We start from the raw sequence: 19346 nt of genomic DNA on the forward strand, positions 1-19346 counted from the left end.
CCAAGGTCTCGTCTGGCCAACTGACTCTACCTAAATTCACAGCTAAAGATAAAGATAAGATATAAACTGAAAGGATAAGTGCTTTGTCCTTACCACTGCACTTTAAAATACAAAACAAAACCTAGTTAGTAACGATGCTGTAGTTAACTTATGGGCTCACAAAAACAGGAAGTCCAACTCCTATATTCCATGCCATGAGGCATAAAAGCATATCTTTGTGATCAGGAAGATGCATAAGTATCAAAATACCTTCTCTTCTTTGGATATAAGCTTTTTTTTTTTTTAATAAAAAGCATGAAAATGTTATTAAACAAAAAAAGAAAATTAGCAGTTGCTTCTCCATCAACGTGAAACACATTAAACTACTTCATATTTTGGACACAGAATTTTGCAACAATAACAAGCAATAAGAGAAAACATTAAATTTTTTTTCCAAGGAGAGCTTTGACCTACTGATACAGTCAAAAAGAAAAAGCAAGTTATTATCTGGACCTGGGATAGTATATTTTGGTGTCACAGAGCTGTTATCTTAGTAGGTGATATATTATCCCTTCGCTATCTCCATTCCCTGAATTTATAATCACTGCAGAAACTGAATGGGAGATTCAGGGAGAAAAAAACCAAACAGATGAAAAGCACACATTAAATTCTGTGAAGAGGAAAATAAACTAGGAATCAGAATATAAACTAGGAATGTCATTAAAGAGACAGGTTGTCTGTAATGTACAAATTTATAATCTCACAACTGCAAATGATAAAAAAATATTCTCAACTTCTCTCTGCTGGGTCAGAAAACACCATCTAGTCTTTTCTGTATTGGAAAGCAAGAAAAGGCTGTTCTGTACAGTCCTGTCAGTTCCCCAACACCTGGCACTGTGATAATGGAGACCACACTGCTCCAAGGTGTTAGCAGTAATTATTTGCACACCATTTGCTGATTAATTTGTTTGATTCCTTTTGAATCTGCTGTTTGCTGCTTACTCCCCCTGTCTGGTGATGATTCGGGAGGATCATCTCAAGCAAACAATGCAGAAATCAGTTTTTCTGTTGAACCCACCTTTATGCAGTATTGGCTGGATTTGTAATAACTTATAGGACAACACCTTAATACACTTCTACTTAACTGAAAATGATAATGCATGAAAAATTTCTAACACGTTTCCTAAATTTTGAATATATTGAGGAAGCTGAGCATCTTTGCAGACTTTTCTCCTCATATCATATTATTTTTCTTAAGACAATCCCCCTCCATTCCTGCTCCTCTCTAAAACCCCAACCTTGCTATCATGTACAGATATAGTGGTCTTCAAGAAGTCAATATCAAGCTTTAGGTACTCAGTTACCTGAAACAAAGAAACTGGCATCTGCAAATGGCTGTTTCACAAGAGACTGCCAAAGAAAAGTTTCACAACTTTTTGGTGGACAACAAAAATTATTGGGATTGATGAGCCTTGTGTTCAGCCACTGACTGTGATCAGTTACACAAGCACACGGGTAGAGATCTCACTGTCTTCATCCCTTCTTACCATGACCTTTAAGGAGCACATGGCTTTCTACCTGTTTGGCTTTTCCTGGTTTCTCTCTCCTCACAAGGCCTCTACAGCCTGCTGTCTCTTCCAACTGAAGCCTTTAAGTGAGAATAAATTTTTCAACAGACATCACCAACCTTCTGAGTAAAGCGAACGAAGTCAGGCATCACAAGGATGCTTTTCCTGTGTGGATTCAGAAAGCAAGCTGAAGTCATGCAGGAAAACAACCAGGAGATGGCACTCCCAACCCTGGGAGATGCCCTGAAGCTCCCCAACATATTTTCAGTCAGAAGCAGGTAATGGTCTCAAGTTACAGCGGGAGAGGTTCAGGTTGGATATTAGAAAACAAATTTTCTCAGAAGGAGTGGTGAGGCATTGGCACAGGCTGCCCAGAATGGTGATGGAGTCAACGATCCTGGAGGTGTTCAAGCAACATAGAGATGTGGCACTGAGGGATACGGTTTTGTGAGCCTGGTAGTGTTGGGCTGAGGGTTGGACTAGATGAACACATTGTTTTTTTCCAACCTTAATGACTCTATGATTCAACTAACAAATGGCTAGTAGAGCACATGCAAAGGATGGTGCGGAGACACATTTGCTGAATATAGAACTACTCTCTCAAAGCTGCCATCTCTACCCCCTGTTGCAGTAAGTAGAGTATATGTACAGAGCCCAAGAGTGGTGAGAGTTATTTACAGTGTTCTTAGAGACACTATATTGGGTTTTATCTTTATCATACTACAAATAGCTAAAAAAAAAAAGCTGAGAAAAAAACTGTTGCAGGAATAATGGAGTAAATTAGATTTTGAAAGCCTTAAGATTGGTAAAATTACACACAACTAAACCCAAATATACATAAATGAAGGTGTCCGGTACCATCAGCTACAAAACTGTTACTGACTGCACCCATAGTATAAATCTATAAAACTGAAAATATTTTGAAGATATTTATCTTCTCAGACATTATCATAGTGGTCTCGTATCAGCTGGATACTTTAAAAAGTGCATTTTTCTCATTATTGCCACTAATGCACCTTCTTTCTCGTTTATCATTAGATGAATGAAATTAGATCTCTCGTCTAATCCCTTTCAGTATTGAAAAGCATTAGTGTGGTAATGTAATTGTTGCTCAGTAAACAAATTCTATAAATAAATCAACAGAAATCTTGTTTAGGTAAGAAATCTTGTTTTTTTCATTTTCTGTGACGGAGATTTCTTTTGGGTTTATCCATGTATGAAACATTTACACAATCCACATGTACGAAACCCATTCCAATGAAGTTATTTTGGTGAAAGGAAGGAGGGGCAAGGAAGAAGACTCCTCTTTTTCAATACTAAATGTAAAAACAAATTCAGAAATCTCCAGTAGAGAGGAGAAGCAAAAAAGATGCAGCTCTGCAGATGCTGCACAGCCCATTTGATAAACCTCCAGCAGGTTAAACAAACACTCTGCAAACAGGCAAGACTATAAATGATACAGCAACTGCAGTCTCTCATCAAACATGAAAATCAGCAAATGACTTTGCAGATATAATAAACACCTCAAGTGCAGAAAAGCTTACTAGTCTGTGATCTGCATTTCACAGGTCAGAGCACTTGCTTCTCCTAGGAAATGACCCACAGTACTAACCATAATATTTGTGACTACAGAGGTCATAGTTAATGGATTTCTAAATGTTAAAAATATCTTCAGTGGCAAACCTGAGCTTTCTGTGCCGATTTTAAAAAGCACACAGTAAATGTGTCTATGAAACAAATGCAAATGGAGGAAAAAGTGCTTCTGTAGATGCATACTTCAACCTCCTAGCTCTGCATCTACTGATAAATAGATGCACATGCACTTTATTTTCAGGTTTTACTTCTTTAATGAGCTCTTTTTTTCTACAATGAGAACTACAAAAAAGGAAGGGGATGATTTTGTGGTGATTTCCCCAGGCAAAAAATGCTTTTTATCTACAAAACCAGTTAGCCAGAAAACTACTTAACATTCTGGTAAGGAACAAAGGATTAGGCAGATAACGCTGCATCTGTGAAACCTGAGTGCTTACAAAATCTGAAGTGAAAGGCAAGACCGGTTGTGATGAGGCTGAGGAAGGTGATGGGGATAGGTTACACAGTGTTGCTGGAGAAGGTGGCAGTCCCAAGGCAAACCTCTCCAAGAGACCTACTGAAGTCAGCAGAACCACATTGGAAAGAAGACAGGATCACTTCCATCACACTTCCACGTGGCTTCCCTGGCACTGGAGCCTGGAGGGCTCCTACAGAAGGAATGGAACGGGGTAAACTGTAGGCATGAGAACAGCTGATTTGGAACATACATTGTCTTGTCTACGCCATCCTAATCACAGGGGAAAACAGAACTCTGAAGATGGGTCTGCATGTAGAAAAACCTCTGCCAATGGAGACGGATCATCTGTCTGTCACTTGTGTTGGTCACTGTGCAACTGGTTCAGACTGCAACAGCTGGGCTACAGCCAGAAAAACCTGAGAGCCGTCTTCTGTCCTGAACAATGGCATTAATGACACTTTTATCCTCATATCACATCACAGGTTTGAATTTTTTACTTAATCCACATGGATTTCTTTTTCATTTCCTCCTATCTCCCTGTATTACTTTTCATATTTCTGTATTATTTCTAGGATTATCTTGTAAAAGAAAAATAATACACAATGTCTATTCTGCTATTACATTACACTGTACAGACCTTTTTCTCACTTAAATTGTAACATATCACACACACACATTATATTCAGATAGTGCAGTTTCATATTAGCAGCTCAAGCAAGGGATCACATGTTCTGGCTCTACCTAACCTACACTGGATCCTGGAATTACATATAATTTAACACAATTATGGTTTTTTCTTATAGCAAGGTATTCTTATTTTCAGGGTTAAGCTGGTATTTCTGCGTGTTACCACAGAACTAAAACCATACCAAGGAAAGTCCTGAGGTCTGTCAAATTCTTTGGTTTCCAGCTGACCTACATCTGAGCTGATGGGTTGAGGGCAGCAGACAAACCCCTCAAGAGAGCCACATTTGGTATAGCCTGAGACACGATGTGAACATTCTGCTGCACAGCAGGCTGGGTGTCAGGGAAGAGGAACATGGCAGTCTTCTGTGTTTTTATGAACAGAAGATGGGACCTGAATGTGTTCAGAGCCAACGGACAGAAGAAAACTGTGTTGCTCCTTTTGTCTACAACACATATTGTATATCTTACCATCACAGCAGCTGAAAATTCTCAGGGTGTTAATTACTGTTATTACTACAATAATTTATTATGTCATTATTTCTCCTAGGATTATTTGGTGTCCTAAGCCATTACAGAGGATGCTACATCATACAATAATTCTCTTTTTTTTTTGTTGATAGCAACTCTGTAAATATCATCCTTGCAAGGCATTTTATAATTTTTTTGCTTGCATGTGCTCCATTCCAGCTCAGTAGTTCACAATTCACTAAAATTAAATTTGTTAACATTTCATTTTTATATTAATATTCTGTCACCAAAATCCTCAAAAATGAGGCTGGAAGACTGATAATAATGGTGATAGCAGAGCTGGAGCTGTGGATGCTCTCAGGCTGCGCATCCATTCTGTGCTTCCCCTTGAGCTGGATGGTGAGTTCTGTTTTTAAGATCAAACACAGCCCCAAAATAGGAAAGCTGTACTATAGCATGCTTCAAAGAATCAGGTACACTGGCAAGAGGGTGCACTACTCATGTATGTACAAAGGAACTGAAAAATCTGGTCAGTTTAATTTCAGGCTTCAAAGTCTTGACAATTTTCCTTCAGAGTAGAGTGACCTACTTTAACAACCGACCCGTTAATACAACTGTGCAACTGCGTACAAAACATGCAAATGATTAATAATAATCATCGTATCTCAGAGAGGAACACAGCCTCCCATGGTGGAAAAAACGTCAGTGGAATACTTTACAACACCCAGTTGGACTTTCCTGCAGGGTTGGCATGAACTCTCGCTATAAAAGCAATCTGCCTGTTCAGCAGATCAGACATCGCTGTGGGTAGGAGGATGCTGGGCGAGCTGCGGGTGGGTTCAGCAGCTCCGGGGATCTCAAGGCTGGCTGAGCTGGAGCATGAGGGCTTTGTGGGATCAAAGGCAGTGTGGTTAGGGCTGAGACATGAAGGAGCACTGGCTGGGGGTGTAAGCAGTGCAGGAGGCAGGCAGCTGTGCTGCTCTTCTGTCTCAGAAAAACAGAAATTTCCTCTGCTTGAGAAATACTCCCACTGTGTCTTCTCGTTATTTGGTGCAGATTCACTGAACAGGAATTTTGTGCAGAGAGTGAGAGCTCCAGGTCTGCTCTCCCAGCTAGGCCCTAACTCTGGATTCACTGCGAGTTCCAATGGCCATCCCAGAGCACAACGTGCACTGAGGCTGTTCTGAGCCCCTGAACACTTCACACCTCTGGAACTCTTCCATAGTGCAGAGGTCTGCATCAATCGATGCAAGAAGTAAGAATTTTTTTTTTTTCTATTTTGTGTCAAATAGATGGGGCAAAAATAAGCTCTTCCCTTAAAAATACTCTTCTGACCCAAACAAAACTATTTGGAAAATTTAACTGAAACTTCTCATAATTTCAGCCAGAAATAAAACACAGAGAAGTCAGAACACTTCAGCTTTTTTTTTTTTTTTTCCTAATAAAAACTCCTCAGAATCAATGAAATCAATAAAAAGTGCTTACAGAATTGAGCTAAAACCAAAAATCCCTCTTGCTTGAGGTTTTACAAAATATTTTAATCGGCCTCAAATCTGCAGTGTCTTTTTTTCTAACACGTAATTATTTTCATGCCTGTGTGATTCTGCTCTAAGTTTCAGCAAGTGAATTGAAAACAGACAAATAAATTAAGCAAGCAATTTACACGGCATTAGTGTCGACAGATTTCTCCATGTTGTTTCAACAGATAAGAAGGCATTGGATTTCAGTCTGGAAAGTGTGGGAACAGCTCTCTCCAGGCCTGCCCGCATTCAGCACCCAGCTAAGGCTCATCTTTAGCTTACGTTTCAAAATGTCTCCTTCACAGCGTCATCAGGTTTTGACACTGTGTCACTGCTGCTGGAGTATTTGATGCTCCCCATAAAGCTCTCACAGGGGTAGGCAACCACAGAAAAAACGTCTTTGACTCAAGTGCTATTGATCCCAAACTCGCTCTGTGCCACGCACACATTTGCTCTCAGGCGTACCAGTGGTAGCCTAGAAACCCATGGGAACCTCAGCCATCTAAACCTAGAAATCAGCCAATGAGAGCACTAGATACTTCAAATGGCAGATGCTTCCAACTGCATCTGTGATGTTGAGGGAAGGGTCTCACCCATGAGCTTAAAAACACATTCATTGCATTTATGTGTCTAACACCAGTTTGGCAATGATAGCTTCCTGGGTGAGCTACGGCATGCAGCCCCACTGCCTCTGTAGTCTACTATATGGGCAGAGTAACAACAGGGGTTCATTATATGAGGGCTGCTTTGAAATTAATGATAATGACAACACTGAAAAACAGTGTTTTGTGCCTGAGAATTTGCTCTATCAAATAGTGTTATCACGCTCTTTGTATCATTGTAGTTTCCACGGAAATAAATGGGAACTTTCAGACAACCCTGTGCACACCAGTTAAGTCTAAATTTCAAGGTTCAGAGAAAAAAATACATTTGTTTCTTATTTTGCACAAGACTACTTGTCATGTTGATGCTAACTTAAGCCTTTCTTTTACAATTAAGAAATCCTGCTGGCAAAACTAAAACGTTTTGAACAATCATTTATATATAATTACAACACCTACACATCTTCAACATTAAGTCCAGGCCTCAAACTGCAATTATATGAATGCCCATAATTTAAATTAACTATAATTTCATCAATTCTGTAAATCCCTTTGAACAGATCTGCTGCTTGTTGATTTTGTGCCATGTGAAGACATGATAAATATGACATGCACCCTCATCACATGAATAATGTATTATGCATCTTAAGTAAGCCAGTTCTGCTCCAGAGAGAAGCTTAATCCATTCCCTGCTTCTGGGGATGAAAGGAATTAAACTCAGTGCACTGATTTTACAGTTTGTGCTCATTTGACTTTAATTATAAAATGATTATTTCAACCTTCTTTTTCCTGTAAAATAAACCAAGTCTGAGATCCATGTAACCTCTACAGAATTACAGTACTTCTTTGTGCATTTGGTCTTTGCTCATCAACACTGCGCTTTCATTACAGTTAAATGGGAAAGGATAAAAACAACATACTGGGGTTTACAGTTGATACAGCAGTTTCACACCCCACAGTGATGAAAGGTCTTTTTTTTTTTTCATATCTGGTCAAAGAAAGGAGCAAAGAAAGGAATCCCCTTAAGTGAATATGCATGTTACAAGAAGGAACCTTCAACAGGCACAGGGAGATGTCACAATCTTGTGTTACACTGGAAGATTTAGATCATGGATCCTAGAAATATGTATTTACATGCATCTTTTCACAGACTATTTAAACCTGTGGAAAGCAAAGGATAGGATCATTTACCTTTCCTTAAAAAAAGGAGAAGGAAAAAAAAAAAAAGATTTTTCCTGGCTGTAATGGCCAGAACATTCCTTGGGAATAAGATGGGACATGTAGAGTCCATGTCTCAGGAATGACAGAGCATCAAGTGGCTTGGACTGCCACGCCTCAAGCTTGAAAATAAGTGCCTTGGGAATGTAATATTGTATCAGGCATATGTCTGGAGGAAATAGCACTGAATGCTTTCCATACAGCATATGCCCTCTGATTACTGACATTAACTCCTGCTGACATCTCTCCATCCAAGTTTAGAAGAATTTACCAGAGTCGCTGTATTGCACCTTCCCTTCCCAAAGTTGTTTAGAGCTGACCTACATACTGTCAGAAGTCAGATCCTGAGCCCAAGCAAAACCAAAAGCAGCTGCAATACATTCTGTCTCAACCTAGTGTTACTAGGGAACACAACTGGTAGTCCTCTTGCTACCAAAACACTTTGCTGAGATGTGTCTGCATCTGTGGCAAGAGAACCAACAGTGTGGATAGACTGCCCACAGACAAGTAAGAGTAGATGCTATTTAGAAGGCCAAATTTTCTAAGCGCCAGAAAGGATATAAAAGTTCAGGGGATGTTTCCACAAACTTCAGTTAAAACTCCTGAATGTTGGTTACTTCACAAAATACTGCTTAGTTTTATAAAGGTATTCATGCACCTAAATTCACAATATCCCTTGCACTAGAACAGCTACTTGTCAAGACATGAAAACATTATTATTATATTATTATTATTATTATTATTATTATTATTATTATTAACTATCGCATCAGCTCAATGTCATTTATACTTTGGGCTCCTAAGGCAGGGAGTTGCAACAAGGTGTGAAGATAAATGTCTTCACACTACTGAAAAGTGAACGCACAGAAGAACACACAAAACGACAAATAGTGTACCTCACCAAACGCTTGTCAGTGCTGACACTCTGACGTAACTCTGACTCACACACAGCACACACAGAATCACAGAATGGCTTGGGCTGGAAGAGTCCTTTAAGATCCTCCTAGCTCTTACTCCCTGCTACAGGCAGGGACACCTCCCACTAGACCAGGTTGCTCACAGCCCAATCCAGCCTGGCCTCAAGTGCTTTCAGGGAGAGAGCATCCACAACTTCTCTGGTCAACCTGTTCCAGTGTCTCACCATCCTCACAGTAAAGAATTTCTTCCTAATATCTAGTCTAAATCTACCCTCTTCCAAATTAAAACCATTTCCCCTCATCCTGTTGCTACCTGCCCTTATAAAAAGTCCCCTCCTGGCTTTCCTGCAGGACCCCTTCAGGTACTAGAAGGCCGCTATAAGGTTTCCTTGGAGCCTTCTCTTATACACATATACACTAAAATTCCAGAATGTACAGTTAGTTTTTTAAGAACCCAAAATAAATGGTCACAATGACTACGGAGCATTAGACATTCCTACTCTTATCAAATGACCTAAAGAAAAATTCAACCCATTCAACTTTTATCAAACCTTTTCTTCAAAGAATATGACTGAAAATCTTCAGTTCTCTGTTATCTAAAACCAGTTTGTATTCAGACCACAGCATAAACAATCTATAAATACAGTAACCATACCATAAATGTCAACTATTATGTTCAAGGTGAAAAAATTAACAAGATTGTTATTTTCTTTAATGAAGAGATTTAGTATGCTAAATATTAGTGACATGTGATCTACAGAATTATCTGAAGAGGTATCCATATAGACAGCTTAATTCACTGAACAACAATGAACCTTCGTTAGTACTGACTTGAATACAGAAATCTGGTTGGTGTCTGTATAATCCTCATAACAATGAATGCACACTGAACACTGTCGTAGATTTTTCTCACAACAATTTTGATTTTCATGATTCGACTGTGAAAATAGCAATCTTTAAATCACAAGGATATTTTATGCAGTCAAAAATATTAATTTTGAGCAATTGCACATCATCAAACTCTCTAACTCTCTCACTCACGTACACATATATACATTTGCACATAGGGCATCCATACAATCTGTACTTTGGCCCTTCATAAACAATTCAGTTACTGTGATGAGATCTGAGACTGGCAATGATAGAAGTCTGAGTGCCATCCCTTGTATCTATAACCTCTGAGAAGGATGTGTGACTTTGTTCAATAATAAGGCCACAGAGTGCACAGAATATGATGATTATTCATTAGAAGGTGGGTGACATGACCTTAGTTTCTGATTTCTGTTGCCATACATCTTCCCTTCCATTCAGAGGTTACTGCTCTTGAGGTGAGAATGGCAACATCAGTTATTCCGCCTGTGCACAACCTTTGTCAGTGTTCATTTGTTCTCATTAGCTGATCCCTAAATTTTACTTGAGGTGAAAACTCCCTTACATTGCAGCACAGTATATATAATATTGCTGTTCATGGGCACATTGTGCAGATTCATTAGAAGTAATTATAAGACACAGAGGTTTGAATAGTCCATTGATCAGCTGGGTTCAGCTCTGTGTGACTGGATGACAGAATCCACAAGGATGATGTATGTATGGCAGAAAACCACACACAGATGTGACTTCTGACAGCATTCAGGATTGGAAGTGTGAGCCAAACTCCCTATACCATTGAAGACAAATAAAAGAACAGATTTCTCAGGGCCTTTGATGAAAGGGCTGTTGTGATCAACATGTGAAATCTGCTGCAAAAGGCAGATGCAGAGATGTTCCTCATACTAAAGCCCCAGGGAATCTAACTGTAAACTCCTTGCAGTTCCAGTGGAATCTTCCTTACAAATTACCTGTTGGCACATATACTTTATTTGCTTTTTATAACGAGTTTAATTTTGATTAGTACTATCTTGCTGTTCACAAATCACATGTTATAAAAAGCAAAGCAAGTCTTACCTGGAATACTCTGTCTCCTCACAGACAGTGCTCCATCAGGTGTCCTTGTCTGGTTTGCAGACTTTGTGTAAGGACTCTCATCTAAACAGAAACAAGCAAAGTTGCAGTTACTGATAAATACAGTGTTAAAAACAACAGAATTCTTTTTAATCTAATTACTGTGAACTAACAATGCAGAGAACGAGAGCTAGATGAGGATGGATATTTCTGAATTCGGACTCAATGCTCAAAGCCATGTCTAGCCTAAAAGATAATGGCTCTGAATAACAGAGCTGAAAAGGATGAGGTAAAGCTCAGATCAGAGATAATGGTTTGTTGATGGCAGGCTAGATATACAAAGTATACAAAGCCCTTTTCAGTTCTGAAGTAAATGTAGAAACTTTCATTTTCCTCACGTTAAGAAGCTTCATGTGTCAAAGACTCCAGTGAGAGAGGGACCTTCCCTATTCAGAAGTATTTCCAGAACCTTTTGGATATTGTGACTGCAGAGATGCTCTCCTTTTCTTTTGGGATCTGCCACAGGACTCTTCATTTTCCATAGTTAACAACTGATTGGAGAGAACATCAGAAAGCAGCTGCCCAATAGGCCAAGCACACTTACACTGAAGTACAGCACTGCGGCTGCCCGTGTTTAAGCAGGGAGGCTCTGTTCACCAAATGGTCAACATGGAGGCATCAGAGGATGCTGCTGGTGGGCCAAGCTGTCTATTAGGGGCAGAAGTGAGGCACTTGTGCATCCCTCCTGGGAGCAGGGTGAACATGGGGAAACATCAGCCACATAGTAGCTTTAAAAATGGCAAGCTATAAGCTCGGTAAAGAAATGTGCATTCAAGAGAAGAAACAGTAGCGTAGATTTTATTACTTCAGCCAAAGGAAAGGAATCGCAAGAAGTTAGGCTCTGTCTTGCTTGTGCTTTAATCAAGCGCTCAAACACTTTAAAGCACTATCAAATCCTTCTATTTACGTATTTTTCCTTCATGGACCAATCAGTTTATAGCATGTGCACGAATGTGGATATAGTAACAAGAAAGCTGAATGAGGTTTTTGTTTTATTTTAAAGGCAAAATGTTTTTGCAAGGCCACATACGTTGACATAAATGCAGCAAGTAATGAAGATCATATACTGGTGAAATATCTCAAGAGACGTATCATTGTCTTTTCTACAGAAAATGAACTGCCATTGCTTTGGGATTATATTGTTACAAGGAGAGAGCTAACAGGCTTGGCTATACTGCATGTTAATACAAGCTTGAAGAAAATAAAGCTGTCAGCTACCTGATGTATAGAAGAATGAAAGAATACTAGCACAGACACAGCACACAAGTTAAGAAAAAGGCAGACATCTAAGTGGAAAATCTAATATTGTAACATATGCAGTATATACATATCCTTATGGAAGTTAAAAAGAGAAAGAAAAAATGAAAGAAGCGAACAAGAGCTTCTAAAGGAAGCAGGATCATCTCTTTTCTGCCACAGAAGAGGCACAGCTGAGCTAAAACTCAAGCTAGGGTCTCCAAATAGTGTTACTAGCTCCTATCAATACCAAAAATTGAGATCATCAATAACATGACTGAGATGTCACATGTATTATTATTCATTCACAAGCTCTGAACGTGACAGCAGATATTGCAAGACATGCATTTTTCTGTTCAAAAAGGGGCAGGAAACATAATCTAATTTCTCAGTAACTGATGGATGGTGATGATTTTTGGGCCCTATTTGCATGTGTGCCCTCCTTGTGAAAAATCTATCAGCTCATGGAACAAACAGCTTTCTCCTAGTCAGACTTCATACATTTGCATTATTTTCGTCAGATTGGAGACAGGGTAGAAAGGAGAGATGCACATCCACAACTAGACCTTTTTCACTGAATCTTTGTCAGAAGCAAATGAATAAATCAGCTGCAATCTTTTGCTGGAATAGAATTTTCCCCAGATCGTACTACACTGCGAGTATACGTGGTTGTCCCGAGTTCACAACAAAGGACAAGCCTGCAAATCTTTCTGGTTAATGGCACCAGGGAGGGAAGATGAGCGTGCATTCAAATTACTTGCAAGAGAGCAGGAACAAAAGTCTAGTATTTTGCACTGGCAGGTACAAAAAATAGCTGAGACTTTGTTTGAGGCCACTAGCATTTAGGTTTAGCATTGAAAACTTGTCAGGTATTCCTGTGGTTTATGTGCTGTTAGATACTGTGGGGATGTAATTATGTTACATTTTTTAACCTGTCTATAGATTTTCACAGCAAACAAAGAGGCATAAAAGATTGCTCCATAAACTTTTGAACCCCATTAACACAAAATATGTCCAATTATTATAGAGCATAAATGAGTCATTGCCTCACTGGTGGATGGGGAAGTTTCATTTTCTGGAATTCCCCAAGACAGGAAAGAATCATCTTTCAAAGCCCATCTAAGAGTAAAATCACACTGTCAAATAATGAGAAATCACTGTACAGAACTCGCAGGAACAAAGGAAAACAAATATAACCACCTGAAGAAGGAACAAAAGCAGCACCATTATTTGAGGCAGAAGAGTAATATGAATACAGATGCAGAAGTAGATACCATTGTAAAGAACAGAATATAGTAAAGAGACAACAAAGCTTTGGTAGCCCTGAAATGCCAGACACCATCACGCTGTCAGGAAAGGAAGAAATCTGTTTGTCTGCATTAGCAAAGTTGTTTGTATGGCAACAAGAATTTACAAATCAAATCTTAATTTATGCCCCATCTGTGGAGGGAACAGTCTTTGGCAGGGAGGATTTTTGCAAACATGCAAAAATGTCTCCTGGTATCATTGCTTAGAGGGATTTCTTTGAGTGCTTTGTAATTCCAGCTTCACCCTCTACAGCACGGACTCCCTGGAGAAGAAACTCAACTCAGTAAGCCAACACACTAAAAAAGCAAAGGAGAACAGCAACTTGGAATTAGGTAAAGGTGAGATACATGTAAGAAACCACCTATACAAAGCGAGGAGGAAACAGGATACATTCAAAAGCATAAGTCTCAGCTAGCTACACCCCTAGTACTAAAATAACCTGATCACCAGTGGGGAGAGAGCTACAGTCTGTGACAAACCTTCAGGCTGAGCAGCCTTTCTGCTGGATGCCAAAGCCCTGGCTGGGGCCAGCACATGGAAAACTCTCCATGTCTGCCCGCTCCTACAGGAATTGCACAGCCGGGGTTCTGTGCTTCCAACCTTGCAAACAGCATAGCTAGGTGGATACAGTCTTGGAACTGCATTAGTTACACCACTCACTTTTTTTCTCCCCATTTCTTTTGGCTAAGGAATTAAACAGCCCAGAGTAACCAATTTCTAGTAGTCAGTCGGTCATACCAAGAAGACTGCTATGCCAGCAGATCTCTTTGCCTAGTGACTGCAGGAAAACAAACCTTCTCACCCTGCTATCAGGTGAGCTCTTTTCCCCTACAATTCCTAGTTCGTGTATTTTCTGTAGTTGTAAATGTACAATAGTGAACAACTTGCCTGCTGTGCTGATTCCCCCAGTTCCTGCTGCAATGCCTTCCAGTTACTGAGATCCTGAACCAGAAAAGTGAAATCTTCACCCTGGTTTCTCTTTATGCTCATCCTCATGAATGCAATGGCTCCAACTACAAGTAACAGTGGCTAACATATTATATTATCTTTCCAAAGCTCCGCACACAGTTCTTCTAATTAAAGACTGCAAAGATAACGATCAGGTGAATAGATAAGCAGTTCCACTGCTTGCAGTTACTTCTATAGGCTTACTGCTTTTACCTACTGCCTGTGAGGCAGATAAACAACTCTTTGCACTTTCCTGCCTGTTTTTAACCAGCTGGCATCTCTCCTCATAATTGAATGATTCATTCTTCAAGTTAGGGACCATGCTGTGACCTGTTTACATCATTCCGCATTGCTCCTACTACACAGGGGGACCTCTATCCAAGACTAAGGAATCTATACACTGTAGCAAACCAACAGTAATGTAATCCTATAAAGATGATATATGTGTGCATTGTCCAATGTATAAGTGCTTGGGACCGCGCTAGTAAAATGACCATTTGTAATCTTTAGATATTTGCTATATTCGGTTTAATATCCCTTGAACAATATTAACTGGGGACACATAAGAGGGAACAAGGAAAGTCTAAAGATATTTCCTCATGAGCCAAGTCCAGGCATTCAGTGTATCAGGAGGTTTATGATCACTGGAACATTTGCGTGTCCCTCAAGAGGGCTGTGAAAGCTATCGACACAAGAATGCTGTTTACAGTTGTGGTAGAGGCTACAAGCACTCTCCCTGTGCCGATCTCACAACTGCTTGCAGGACTGGAGGAGGCACATCCAGGCGGTAACTACTGTACCCAAAAAACATGCCCACATCATCTGCTGCATAATTCTCATTTTTCAACAACTTTCTTATTTATGTCATGTTACGAGATAAGCTGTACTTTGGCCAAGGAAGAACTGCTTTTTGAGTTTAACCATGGGTTTCATAAGGAGATTTCAGAACTCAAGCAAGTAAAACATGAGATACTGCATATATGCTCCTCATTGTTCCTTTCCTAAGCATCTCCTGTTAATGTGAGTCCCAAGACTTGACAAGAAAGTACACTACACCTTGAGCTTGCTCAGTGTACTGGAGGAGTATGATTGCCTACATGAGTTGTTGCTTGCACTCCTTATGATAGCACAGATCTACACTAGCAAAGAATCACGTACCTACCCAGAGGATGGCAACATACCAAGTTGTAAAGATGATGATTATGGCTGAGAGAACATCCTTGAGATTAGTTTATCAAAAATTAAAGCACCAGTGTCCCATGTACTGCTTCAGGCATTCCTACATCTGCCATATCACATTCACACTTGAATCTTCCGTATAAAGAAATTACTATATCCACTTCTGAATAAAGAATAATATTTTTCATTAAAAGCAATAGATATATATGAACCCTGCTTGTACAGCACAGATTATCTTAGGTTCCCATACTTTAGGTATCTGAAACATAACCTAAATGCCACCTTTAAATGGTATAAGCCTAGCATTCTCTAAAAGCATTATTTCTGGCTTAGCGTCATACCTGTGATAGCTGGTAAATTCTGAGTTGCAGCATTCTTTGTTATCCCCACATTTTGCAGCTGGAAGCTTTCACAGATAAAAATAAACACATAGCCACTGATGTCTGTAGTTTATACAAGTTTAAAATTTGAGAGGCATTCATAGAATCATTCTTCTAAACTCAGATGTTGGAATAGGGACTCAAGTCCCAGTCTCACATTTACAGATGAGTACCCAAATTCCCAGCTTCACTATCATTCCATCTCTCTCTCTCTGATGAGTATTTTAAGTATGTCACATGAAGTAAACGTAAAAACTCTTCCACAATCAATTTGGAGACTTGTAGTGGATGAGGCAGAAGAGAAAATCTGAACTCAAGATCCCCTCAGTAGCCCAATCGCTAAAAAGGTATAAAAAGCAAAGTCACCAGGATCATTTGAAGAACACCTTTGATCTCACATAAGCTCATCTCTTCAATCTCAGTTCTTTGTTTCCGGCAACAATGCTTAAATATGTTTTTTCTGTTCTGCTAAAAATTCTGGAAAATGTAAATTTTCAGGTAAATCAACAGCAATGGGAAGGAAAAAAAAATATCATAAGGGAAGCTGGAACTTAGTCCACAAGTTCTACTGTTCACATTGCCCTATGGCTTCCAATACAGTTAGAAGATAAACACCAATACAAAATTCTTTGAAAAAATTAACTGACAATATCTGGCAGCTGAATTACATGACAAATAATACTACTTCAAGCATAAAAGGTCACTGAGTGTCCCAAAACTCTGATAAGTTTTGCAGCAAATTGAGGTATAATTTTGTTCTAAGTTGAACACGCTTGAGAGGATAAAGCAAACAAAATTTTCTAGAAAGGGGAGAGCACTGGGAATTTTCCTTTGGCTCTGATGGGAGATCAAGCACAAATATTTTTCGCTTGGTGTAATGTCATCCTTAGAAACTGCTATTGACAACAACTGAGAAAAAATATATTGGAGTGTGTCTTTTCCTGTAAATGAAGAACATTCTAAAAGATGTGCTTTTACCTAATGCAAAAGTCTAAAGAAAAATTAACATCCTGGAATGTTCACGGTTACCAGGATGTCGCTCCTGCTGCATCAAAGTGGAATGGACTACTAACAGTTGCAAAAAGAGAGAAAATTAGCTAAGTTCTTTCAGTAGATGTATAATGCACGGATTTTGAATGCATACGCTTCATGAAACATCAAAATGTCAACAATCTTCTTTGCCTGTATGCTAATCCTTGCAGACTTATTACGGGAGCTCCAACCATGAAAGAAAGCATTAATTTCTTCTACTGGTGCAGAGGAATAACAATTTTTCAAGTTCCTTTTACAGCTATGGCTTCAGTCACTGCCAATGAGACTGGATATTTCAAATGGCAATGCCACTTTCCAAAGTAATGACTAGAAATATTGAAAATTTCCTATGAGCTGTATGTAACAGTCATTAACAAACTAGGCTCCAAGTAGGACAAATATGAATGCATTTAATCTTAATCCTTTCTAATCAAACTCTCTGCTCGGTGCACTCCAGCACTCTTTATTAAGAAAACATAGGGTTTCAAGTGATTCCATAAGTAGCATAGAATTATGAGAAGGATGAGTTATTATTGCTGCTCTGGTAATTTCCTTTCCTATACTTAGACGACTATCCCTTCATTTTCCCACAAACTTAATTTAACAGTTATAGCAACCAATGAATGAGTGTGTTGTCTCTCTGAAGTGAAAATTTATTCAATTTTATTATACTTTATGTAAATCTAATTATCTGTTTTCTGAATTATACAATTACTTATCATAGCAGCAGCTCAGTTTTAATCTAGAAGCAGAAGTAGGGCGCTGTAACCGTGCATAACTGTGAAACCATTTCCTCAAGATATTTACAACACCTCATCAAGCTTGATGGCTTGAAAAATGATCTAAATATCCTCTAAGTTTGCTTGTCTGCAGTTAATTTCCTAAGCCTGTGCTTAGATACCTGAGTGGAAATACTCAGTCTCCTAACTGGCATCCAAAACACACAATATCTGCGTACTGCTGAAGATGTGTCCCTGGAGATATTAGCACATGGTGAGATTCACTTCAGTGGATTGTCAAATGAAGAATTCAATGTAAACAATACCTCAACCACAAACTACATCAAATCTGACAAGTATGTCTTTTTGCTTATACAGCATCAAGCATTTGTTCAGGGACTAAATGGAATGCCATTAAACAATCATTACTGAATCATTATGTGATTTTAGGATTCAGTGCAAGTTTCTTTCATTGTCTTGAGCTTCTGTTTATTGTTTATGGAAATTGTATCGTCATTACACATTAGTGAAATATGGGTGGCTTAATCAGAGCTGATAGAAACTGAAAAAGTTGAAAAATTTTAAAGGCTTGAAGAAAATAAGGAAATTACTTCAGCTCTGAGACAGCTCAGGATTTTTCTGTGCATATAACTTCTGTAGATACTCTTACGCTACATGATGGGGCTGTAAGCCATTCCATTTAAGAGGAGAAGATCCAAAGCGATGCAGATCTTGCTGACAGGGAATGCTTCCAGATATTCAAGCTACACTTTCTGTTCTGAACATCTCATGGTTTGCTGAGAGTGGCATCTTGGCTCTAGAAAGGTTTTCTGGTCCTTTCTGTCTGTGCGGTTCGGAGCATCAAATCTCACCGCATGCTGGCATTGTGTGAAGCAGATCAAAACATATCAACTCTCTGGAAAACTGTATCTATAACTATATCTGAAAACTGTTTTCTTCATGATTATTAAGATATTAGATTACTTTGTTTAATTTAGTGATAAATTTAATTACATTGTTCAGAAATGCTAAATCAGCATCCCTAATAATCTGCACCAAATCTCAGAGAGAAGCACCAATGCCAAGTAGATGATGAAAATTCTCATAGGTCTCCTTGAGAAGGGAGTTGGGTAAAGGAGTATGACCTGAACCAAGGCCAAGGGCCAGAAAACCAGACTGCATGAAGGACACACCTCACAGGAAACTTTTAGGAACATATACTTTTGAAGCATAACAGTGACCTTAATGCTACCTTTTAGCCTCTGCCCTTGATTCAGCTACCCTTGCACACAGGGTTTTATTGCGCTGGGAAGCCAGTACATGCTGACTGCAGGGAAAAAGGCCATGCCTTGTGTCTCTGTGCTAATGTCCTGCAGCTCAGACACCGTGCTCCTGGCTGCTGTAGTTGTCCGCTGCCATACCTCTCACAGAGATGAGGCAACCAGCTTCCTGGCAGGCAGCACTGCATATTAACCAAAGATGACACGTGGCATGATCTGCTATTACATCTGTGGATAAATTCAAGCAGAAAAAA

At 39.2% G+C, this 19346-nt stretch overlaps 1 protein-coding gene across 11 annotated transcripts in view; it reads right to left on the bottom strand.

Moving 5' to 3' along the window:
- The window catches only part of GRIP1 (glutamate receptor interacting protein 1), a 307239-nt gene that overhangs the window by 89329 nt on the left and 198564 nt on the right, over positions 1-19346 (bottom strand). For all 11 annotated transcript variants that reach the window (XM_048933931.1, XM_048933926.1, XM_048933924.1 and 8 more), the window contains exon 2: positions 10954-11034. In XM_048933931.1, coding sequence (XP_048789888.1) covers positions 10954-11034 — 81 coding nt within the window. The remainder of the gene's footprint in view (positions 1-10953; positions 11035-19346) is intronic.

The sequence above is a fragment of the Lagopus muta genome, chromosome 1 (genome assembly GCF_023343835.1).
Source record: "Lagopus muta isolate bLagMut1 chromosome 1, bLagMut1 primary, whole genome shotgun sequence".
NCBI classification, from domain to species: Eukaryota; Metazoa; Chordata; class Aves; order Galliformes; family Phasianidae; genus Lagopus; species Lagopus muta.